Source organism: Arachis duranensis, chromosome 9, assembly GCF_000817695.3.
Source record: "Arachis duranensis cultivar V14167 chromosome 9, aradu.V14167.gnm2.J7QH, whole genome shotgun sequence".
Classification (NCBI taxonomy): domain Eukaryota; kingdom Viridiplantae; phylum Streptophyta; class Magnoliopsida; order Fabales; family Fabaceae; genus Arachis; species Arachis duranensis.
The window spans coordinates 16,163,382-16,173,512 of NC_029780.3; the positions used below are offsets into that span (position 1 = coordinate 16,163,382).

At 33.4% G+C, this 10,131-nt stretch overlaps 1 protein-coding gene across 1 annotated transcript in view; it reads right to left on the minus strand.

The window, feature by feature from the left end:
- LOC107464913 (vacuolar protein sorting-associated protein 51 homolog) overlaps positions 1-9,776 on the minus strand; it is a 10,254-nt gene extending 478 nt beyond the window's left edge. The window contains exons 1-19 of the mRNA XM_016083881.3: positions 9,659-9,776; positions 9,424-9,563; positions 9,290-9,344; positions 9,105-9,212; positions 8,835-8,933; positions 8,651-8,728; positions 8,161-8,238; positions 4,780-4,902; positions 4,072-4,172; positions 3,920-3,987; positions 2,966-3,039; positions 2,790-2,856; positions 2,395-2,504; positions 1,995-2,264; positions 1,766-1,882; positions 1,555-1,626; positions 1,405-1,455; positions 953-1,180; positions 693-869 (exon numbers count right to left, since the gene is read on the minus strand). Of these exons, the coding sequence (XP_015939367.2) occupies positions 693-869; positions 953-1,180; positions 1,405-1,455; positions 1,555-1,626; positions 1,766-1,882; positions 1,995-2,264; positions 2,395-2,504; positions 2,790-2,856; positions 2,966-3,039; positions 3,920-3,987; positions 4,072-4,172; positions 4,780-4,902; positions 8,161-8,238; positions 8,651-8,728; positions 8,835-8,933; positions 9,105-9,212; positions 9,290-9,344; positions 9,424-9,563; positions 9,659-9,748 (2,106 nt within the window). The 5' untranslated portion in view covers positions 9,749-9,776. The remainder of the gene's footprint in view (positions 1-692; positions 870-952; positions 1,181-1,404; positions 1,456-1,554; positions 1,627-1,765; positions 1,883-1,994; positions 2,265-2,394; positions 2,505-2,789; positions 2,857-2,965; positions 3,040-3,919; positions 3,988-4,071; positions 4,173-4,779; positions 4,903-8,160; positions 8,239-8,650; positions 8,729-8,834; positions 8,934-9,104; positions 9,213-9,289; positions 9,345-9,423; positions 9,564-9,658) is intronic.
- Between the last annotated feature and the right edge of the window lie 355 nt (positions 9,777-10,131).

Below are 10,131 nucleotides of genomic sequence, written 5' to 3' on the forward strand. Positions count from 1 at the left end.
AGGAGGAAAGTTGTAAATAAGTCCCTGATTTTGACTCATATCAAATTTAGATACTGAACATTTAAGTGTTCAATTTACCACCTGGAAATAATCAAATAGAGCAAAAAAGACGGTTTGCGAACTTTTCTTCCAAAATTATCCCTTCACTAACATTTGCTAACTTTTATCCAAAATTATCCTTCTATTAAGAAATGATTTGTAGAACACATTAGTGAAGGGATAATTTTGGAAGAAAAGTTTAAGAAGTCACAGCTTCAAGTGTGTCAAACTGCACGTTTTGAAGGTTCAGCGTCTAAATTGCAGTAAGGCAAAGTTCAAGGGGATCATTTGCATATTTCCCAAAAATTGAAAAGAATGATTCAATTTGTATGTAATGTTCGTGAAAAAATATTTTATATAAACATGCAACTATTCATTGTTGTATCAATAAAAACTTCTTTTCAAACCTACTTAAATAGCCATCTAAAAGAAAGAATTTGACTCGATGACAATGTAAAACTTTTTCACACTATTAGAACATCTTGAAATTACCTACATATTCTCATGGGTTTAAAAAGAGGTAATATCAATAGCAAAAGTTTGATACTATCAATGATCAAATTTGAACATTAATCTCAATTATATTCTCATGGGTATGAAAAATAATACCAATATGTAAAAATTAGAATCCAAAAAAAGTCTATATTCCAAACCTCATCAAGCAAGAAGTCAATCGCAGCTTCATCTTCAACAATTTCCCTTAAAGGGATCCTCAGGAATTGAATATCCAATTGAACTTGCTGGAATCCACTCCGGTTAAAGGTCTGGAGCCGGACAAATTCTTGTAGACTTTTAAGGGACAATTTAACTATGGTTGTAACAACAGATTCCTGCAAGTTATATGTTAAAAATATATATCACGGTTCAACCAACCATTTAAATTTAAATGACAAACATCATAATCCTTCAATACCTGTGTATATTCTACTTTTGTGAAGATTTCAACTTTTTGCTTGAATAGTTTCGCTAGATGTGTTTCCAAAAGCTGGCTCCTTGCCTTTTGAGTGTTTGATCTATTCAATTTCTCCTCTCGTAAGGGGTTACTCCTTGATGAAGCAGTACTTCCATTACTATCAGTCCTTCTGTGCTTACGCTTACCTTGAGGCAAGGTCTGCTTCACTTCAGTACCTATAGCTTCAAGCTGAAACATAAAATAGAGAAATCAAAATGCTGCTCAATCATGCTTTAGTTAATTACCATGAATTTCAATGAATGAGCATATATAAAACTTCCTGCTCACTCATAAAATTCCAATTCTTTAATAACTTTAATCAGATTGGTATCCCATTAGCAATGCAACTTGAACGGAAGAAAGCATATTAATTGATATAAGAAAAAAAAATACTGATATGCCAACATGCCAACCTCTTGAAGAAATAAATCAACAAACATATGAACTTCCCTTGGCTCCTTATGCTGTGGCAAAGAAAATAACACATCAGAAACATTCTCTTCAAATGATAAGTTGATACCCACCATTCCTATTTTTGAAACCAAGCCAGATAACATACTGACCTTGACCCAGTTTGGAGTGGAAAACCTCTTCTTTAGGAGAAATGATATCCTCTGAGTTCTCACATTTACATACTGAAAGTAAGACATCAAATGTAAATCTTGACAATGACCTCTAGATAGTACATTTATAAGGTAAATATAAAGAAAGTAAAAAGGGTCGAACAGGCATAGCTAAAATATCAAAAAAAAAAAAAAAAAAAAGAAAATGTACCAGGTGCAGGAATTTTTCGCCAGCTGACCGAAATTTCCGGCAGATTTCTCCGGGAACAAAGGCAGGTCCATATTCATAGCCTCTAACACTACCACCAGTAAAGGAAGTAGCTATTTCCTAAAAAATTACAATAAAATTTCAAGATATATACCCTGGGTATATGCAAGTAAAATTAGCCACAAATTGATCACTTTCCAGGGAAATCTAAATTTACAATAATGATCCTTGCCTCAGTGATTTTTGGGATGACAGTCTGTTCAATAAAAGCAGACAATTGTGCCAGCACTAGGACAAGACCAGCAAAAGCTTTTTCACCTTGAGCTCCCTCAACAAGACCATGATCTTTAAAAGCTGAAGAATTATTTCTTCCTGAAAAGCGAAGGAAGTGATCCTCAAGTTGCCTAAAAAAATCTTGAATTCCTTCTTGAACAAAATCAATGGTTAACTCTCTTAGTCTGACTAGGATCCCAGAGTTGTGATCTAGCAATTTGCGAAATTCCTGAGGAGAGCAGTTAAATGGAAACGAAATAACATAAAACAAGATGTAAAGATTCAACAAGGGCACTAGGTGCATACATGGATTGATATAGATTTGTACATATATGGCTATAAGAGAAAACTATGAATACCTGCAAGATATTCATGCCTCCTTGGAGAACAGCTTTTGTACTAGCATCAAGAGCAACCTCCAGAGAGTACTCCCCCGTTTCATCCTTTTTCAGGACTTTCAACAATGAATCTACCAAAACAAATCAAAACAGCGCTCAGTTATCAAGATAACTGTGTATTAAAATCTTCAACTGGCTCGAATCGTGTGTATATATTCAGCATCAAGCAATCTTGTCAAGGTGCAAATCATTGACAAGATAATTTATTGCATTGTTTTTTTCTATTACTCTCTAAAACAAGCAGTCACACACTAGATATTTTTTAGCTTCTTGATTCTCAGACAGTGCAGCAACGTAAATATTTCAAATGTATGCAGAAAATAAAACTTTCGAAACACGAAGGTCCTAGAACTAACCTGAGATATCTTGCAAAAGATGTGAAAATGCACTTTTAATATAAGACATGACCACAGCCTTCGCAGCCTGGAAACATTTAGGATTAGTTTATTAATTGATAAAAATTAATTTGCAAGAGATTGAAAAACTATAGCTAAGGACACAACAAATTTGAGCCAGTAAATTGACGGATAACCTCAAGAGAATGGTTAGAGAGAGCCGCTTCTTGTAAGACTTCGTCTAGCAAGAGTACGTCATTCCAAATAACTCCTATAATTATCCAATCAAAGAAACCACAGTCAGGCCACTAAGGTCATAAAGAAGGAAATTTGACTTATCAAAGATTAGAATAATATAATATGTTTCCTAAAGATATGTATAATGACAGCGGAGAAAGCAAAGGCTTGCATCGATAGAGTTGAAAACTATCAGTTATAATATGGATAAATGTGAAAAGAACAACCAATAAAACAAAGTATAGTGCTTCCATTATATTGAACTAGGCTAAATGGTTAATAAACTTTAGCTTTGCTTTGGTACAATTTCAGATGAGAAATAGCATGCCTTTGAAAAATTAACATTTTGATCATTGTTGTGTAGAAGTAGCGAACAATTTGAAAATATTTCACAATAAGACATTTATATTTATGATTATATAGTAATTTCAAAGGGTCAAACGACAAAGCAAAAGTTGTTTTAACTTATCTCATATGGCACTACTTCTGTACAAACATATAAACTAAAAGGCTGCAGACAAAAACAAACAAAATGGGTTCACAGTCAAAACTTAAGAGGAGACATTCATGACAAATGCATTCACGTAAAAACAACTTTAATGCACTCATCCATCCCTACAAGAAACAAGTGGATTGCTTGATTATATGTACATACACATATGCTTAAGAAAAATATATAATAACAAAACAACAAAATAATGCAATAAATGTTTATTTTTATATAATAATAATAATAATAATAATAATAATAATATAATAATAATAATAATAATAAAATAAAAAAATTAAATAATTATGCTATAGACATGGCAGTGAAGATCATTGGCTCATGTAATCAAAATTTAAATAAGAATGTATCCAGATTGCAGAAATGCTGGAAAACACTACATTTCTAGAATAGTAACATGACTTACGAAGAAAACCAAGTAGATCTGCTGCACAAACACGTGTCTGAACATATTCCTCAGCAATGGCAAAATTCCTAGGAAACATAAAAAAGTTTGCATACCATGAAAGACTTAACAAAGACGCACGATAGATAAAGAAGCTCTTCATAGATACTAACTTGGTAACCAAGTCTTTAGCAAGTGTAACCAACTGCTCTTCTGAATCAGGAAATATTACTCGAAAAGCACGAACTGCTTCCACAAATTCATTAATGCTTGCCTATGTTAAGAAATGATTGCACAAATAGATGCTATTTCATCAGTCTAAAAACCAAGTTACCAAACATGTATATTAGTGAAAGTAATCTAGCTTAAGAAGCAACATATACTGTCCAAAAATGGAATTGAACTGTAACAGTCAACCAACAACAATAAATATTCCGTTCATCAACTTCCTCGAGAATGCTGTAGATACTTCAAAAATCTTAGTCATGGATATCAAAGCAACCATCATGCTAATAATCACTCTCTTTTTAACCTTTTTAGCCAAGTCATTGCTATAATTTCCCTTGACATGAATCACAGAGATTTGAATTCATATATACATCCATCTTGAAAAATAGTAATATATATTCTATATATTCCACAAGATGTGCCACCTAGTATAGCTATCTCACACTTTCCTCAAAAGTATTCCACTTTTTTTTACTTAAAGATCTATATCTTGCTTGAAATAGTCATATGCACAGATAACACTAATATTGGTAACTTGGTTGCCAACATCTTCTTAAGTAACCAATAAGGATAGTCATACCATTAAGGGAATGAGGAAGAGGGTTGGGTGAGGGGAGACAACTAACAGTTAGAAACCAGTCACCACTACTAACCTCATGAGCAGAATCAGAAGGTGTAAGGTCTACTGATACATCTTTTATTTCTTCAGGCTTTAGTTGAATGTCTTTTAGAGATTGATCTAACTTCTCAAGTAACTTGGCCTTCAAATTGTCCACCTGCCAATAGATAGAAAACCTACCATTACGTGAGCTTAGATAACAACACAATATAATGCTTAAAAATAAGATGAGGACTCTAGTTAGGGATAGAAAAAGTTTATTCTTCTTCTATTTGATAGAAAAAAAAACTTATTAGAAGAGAAGAAAAGAGAACCAAAAAAAGAAAAAGAAAAAGCAATGGACGAATGATATCCTTGCAAAGAAACAAAGAATTAACAACTAGATCATAGATGGATAAACCATACAATAAAGCATGCCAATTTATTTTTATGTTGGATAAAAGATATACCATTTAACACACCAAGAGCAGAGCACTAAACCAATTCTTAGAGATAATATATGTCAAACAAAATCCAGGGTATCAAAGAAATTAATTAAAAGTTCTAGAATTCCTTTCTATTCAGATACATCCAAACAAAATAAACTGAGGACATCCACAAGGCTACGTTTATTTACAGGCACGGCACACTGAGACAGAGACACAAAATCATGTTTGGCAGATGAGACATGGACAGAGACATTGTGTCCATAGATACTGAATTAATGTATTCTGTATACAGAGATAATAACAAGATATACAACTTATTTTTCATTTTTTCTTTTATTATTCTTGTAAATTTTTCATAATTATATTTTTTATTATTATATTTTTCTTCCCAAATTTTTTGAATAAAAAAAATGAGAACATAATTTATTCTAGTTTATCACCAAACAAAATACAAGAACACTAATTTTTGTGTCTTGTTCTTAGTGTCTTGTCTTGTCCTATTCTCAGAATCAAATGCAGCCCAAGATCTTTGTTTCTTTACCAGAGCCAAAAGAACTAAACCAGGCTAGCAAAAACGGATACTAATCCATAGGGAGTACCCCAAAGAGACCTAAACACAAGGCAATGCAGAAGCACCCAAAGATTGAAACACATAAGCAATTTGTTACGTACAAAGCCAATTAGAAATTAGAGATCTAACTCTACTTGAGTGAACTATGGGCTATGGTGGGTTATGTAACTAACTTGCCAAGCTGGGAAAAGAGTAAGAGAGTGAGCATTGTATTATGAGAAAGAGGTACGAACTATAAAGGGCTGCGGGGCCCTGGGGAAGTAGTGAGAGGACAATCAGAAATATGAGATCCGACTAGGCCTCAAGGACAGAATCAGGTCTCTCCAATACCTGATATCTTGTTACACTTTCCTTTCAATAAATAATAATATAATCGCAGATTGGGAAATTTGGTGATATCCCTGGTATCACTCCAATCTCCCTTGCCCTTCTATTACTATCTCAATCTCTAGATAGCAGGTTCGTACACAATTCATCTGAAAATTGGGGTCAAATGGGATTCTCTAATGAGGTGAGGTTTGGTTTTTCTTCTTAGAAATGGGTTTCCGTGCCACTTCAATGGTGGCTTGCCTACCACATAGAAAACATATATCTTTGTCTCAATGATTAGGGTTTGGAGCTCTTAGTCTCTTTCAAAGATTGTAATAACATGAGACTTTACAAGGTAAATCACGATGTTGACAAACCTGTTAGCAATGGAAAAATATTTCTAGAAAAAGGAATATGGCTGAGCTAATTCAGTCTTCAGATAAATTCTGCAACTCTCAATGGTTTACGGTCTTTCGATATTTGTGCTTCCAAAAGTCAATGTCTTGAGTTGTACTTGTCACCCTACATCCAAATGTGAAAAATTGCTCCCCTCATTTCATGTCTTCACCTCATAATTACAAAAGTATTCATACTTGGGGGGGAAAGAAAACTCTTTAACGAGTTCAAACAACTAACTAGGGTATAGCTTGATAAATTTACAGTGCAAACAACCACCTAGGGCATGGTTAGATAAATTTACTCAAATCTAAGATGAAACATCAATATTTTCCAAGGCACACAGATCATATTTTGTTTATGAAGTGAACTTCTCAGAGTTATGGTTGTTGATAGCATAAGTAAATGACATGTTACTTACGTGAGAAGATGTTAATCAAGGCCTCATGAAGAAAAAGTTTTGTACCAAAACTCAAGGATTCTGAGAGGTGCCATAGGAAAAGATTTATCCAAGAACAGAAATGACAAAATGGGATTCACGTCTACACCGCCGCAGTGGATGGAAGATCAGTTATTGATAGAAAATTAATTCTGGTTATTGTACTTATTATGTTTGAGATAACCTTGTTAGTTAGAGAAATAAAAACTTTATAGTGGAAAATAGCACAAGGGAAGAATGGCAAGTGATTGCAAATGGAATTCATGAAGTGCTAACTCCAACGAAGTATGGACAAAAAAGAATAGACTTCTCAAGAAACCATGTAGCTATATTGTTATTAGAATTGAGTGGGCCTAACTCACTCCAAAAGTTAGCTCTTGTAAGCAATGCCTCACACTTATAAACCTCACACTTATAAACTCTCTGGAGACTATACCTAGGAATGAACATCTGGAGTGTGAAATTTGATTGCAGAAATGAAAAACTGTGGATGACCCAACTAGATTAGATCGGTTAGACTTGGAGACTGTATTGAAACAATGATTATGTGAATGCTCGAGGAAAAACCTCCTCAACTTGTTGTGGTTTATGTATACACAGAACACATACTCTACATAATTACCATCTCTAATAAAAGGGAAACAATCTGTCCTAATTGATATATACATATTATAATTAATATATGAGAGAATATTATCAAATCCTACTATAATCTCAACAACCGTAATAATAAAAGTTACAAAGCAATGTTTATAATCTAGTGTCACATGACTGGACTAAACAATGAGAAAATATGACAAGATATTTCATCATAGAGAAGCTAGAAGGATGTGTGCATGACTTTTGATCATAAGCTAAATAACATCCAACATTCAGCTAAAGGACTCACGTGAACATTTGATAAGCAAGTTGGGACTGATTAAATTTATTTAGTATTTTAGTCAGCACTAGTATTTTGGTATTTATTTAGTATTTGCCTCTATAGTTATGTAATCTACAATCTGCTGAATGAGAAGAGAAATGCTAGTCTTATAGGATTTTTTTTTCTGAAAAAAAAAGTTAAATTTCATATTTACACTTGTATGAATTTTTCAAAAATGTAAATAATTTGAAAATTACATATAAGTGTAAATATGGAATTTAATTAATTTATTTTTTAAAAAATGCTAGTCTTCTCCCTACTTTCAATAGATATAATGTTAAACAAAGACAATTCTTAATAGTAAATATTGAAAAAAAAATATTCTTAATTTAAAGAAAATCAAAACAAACCGGATATTCCAACTGCTTAAGGAGCACTGCAGCTTCAGCTCTCTTTTGTATTGATTCAGAATCTGAAAATAGCTTCCCCTGGTTAGAGGGGGGAAAAGTCAAATTGTAGCATCAGTTATCCTTTCCAGTAAAACAGTAGAGATTTTAAGTTAACTGTAATCTATATACTTTCAAGTCTTAGCCATGTTTGGAAGGATAGCTAATGTCAGCTAATCCTATTGAATATTATTGGTCAGTAAAATAGTAGTTGGTCACTAAATAAGACAGCATATAGCAATTCAACAAGGGCATTATATATGCCAATGTATAAACTGATAAGGGATGCAGAGAAACACAAATTAACACTTAAATAAAGCAAATTATAGAGGTATAGAAGATCAAACTAAGTCACAAGAGTAAAAAAATAGATAAATGCATCTAAGATGGCCCCAGGCTTGTTTTGCTTGATTGGCCCAAGTCCAAATGCTTGGCAAAGGTGAAGGAACAAAACCTGCAAGTTTTTTACTATTGTAGCCATTGCTTCCTCAGAGGCTAGCTTGCAATCCCGGAAAGATGAATCTCCATATGCCTAAGACAGAGAAGAACAAACTAAGATATTTCATCTATGACTTTGATTTATATGTTTGCGAAAGTAATCAAGGAATGGAATTACAAGCTATATCATCCAAACTAACCATTAAAATTGGCATTGCTCCAGTGTAAAACCTAACTGCATCTGCATAAGCTTCCGATTTGATGCACTTGTTGAGTCTATCAGGCAGATCATATATGAACTATTCTTCAACAAGGATGAAAAATATGTGAGCCATATTTCTAGAACATATAATCATGCAATATTAGAAGTACAAAAAGTTGTATCACCAAGCTAAAATACATGGAAACATAAGTATTGCAGTGAAGAACAATGTGAAACCAGAAAAGGACACATCTAATAGCTCTAATACCTGAACTTTACGGAGAAGATTGCAAGTACGATGCAGCTTCTCTATGTGCTCCCTTTTGTCAAAAAGAGAAGTGTTAACACTGTCACTCCTTGACTGCACAGACATTATCTGCAACAACCAGGGAAAACACACATTCCTATCAAACTCAATTCGAATCGGATTGAGTAAACTATAGCTACAACTACCTTCTCAAGAAGCTGCTCCATGTTTGTCTCCATCCCGGAAATGTTACTTTTCATCCTGCGCGACGAGAAACGTCATCAACTCCTACCTAAAGAGCCACACATATGTTTTCAGTTTTCACACTAAAACTAAGTACCTCTTTATAGTATCAGTAGCACTGATGAACTTGTTATAGTTCTCGTAAACCAGCATTTGCAAGTCAGTGTCAAGATTCTTGATTTCAGCAGCCATCTCGACGTGGCGCTGAAGCAGCCCTTCCAAATTGGACTTGTGAACCTTCACGAAATTCCCCAATTTAACGATTCCAAATCAGAACCGAACAAACAGAAAACAATCACAACGAAATGCGAAGAGACTTGGAGGGAGGTTACCATGAGGTTCATGTAGTGATCGGGATCGAAGGAGTTGGAGTTGATATCGTCGGGTGAGGCGTGCTTGGCGGAGTCGGTGCCGGTGGACATGGCAGACTCTGGAGAGTAGAAACTCGATAGCAGAATCAAACAATTAAATCAAGGTCGTCAACTACGTCGTTAAAATATGATTCTTTAAAAAAGAAATGAAAAATAGTTCATACTTCGTAGGATACTAAAAATTTTAGTGGAAAAAATTAGAGAAATTGATGAGTGGCAACTCAAATTAATATAAATATAAGGAAAAACAAAAGTTAATTACCTAATATTTTTTTAAAATATTGTGAAAAATATAAGATTATAAACTTTCTTTTTAAATATTGTGAAAATTTTAGGGGTAAAAAATATAAGGAAAAATGATAAATAAATCTCTAAACTTTTAATTTGTAGATAAAGTCGTTTATTGGGATTAAAAAATACAAAATTACCTCCGA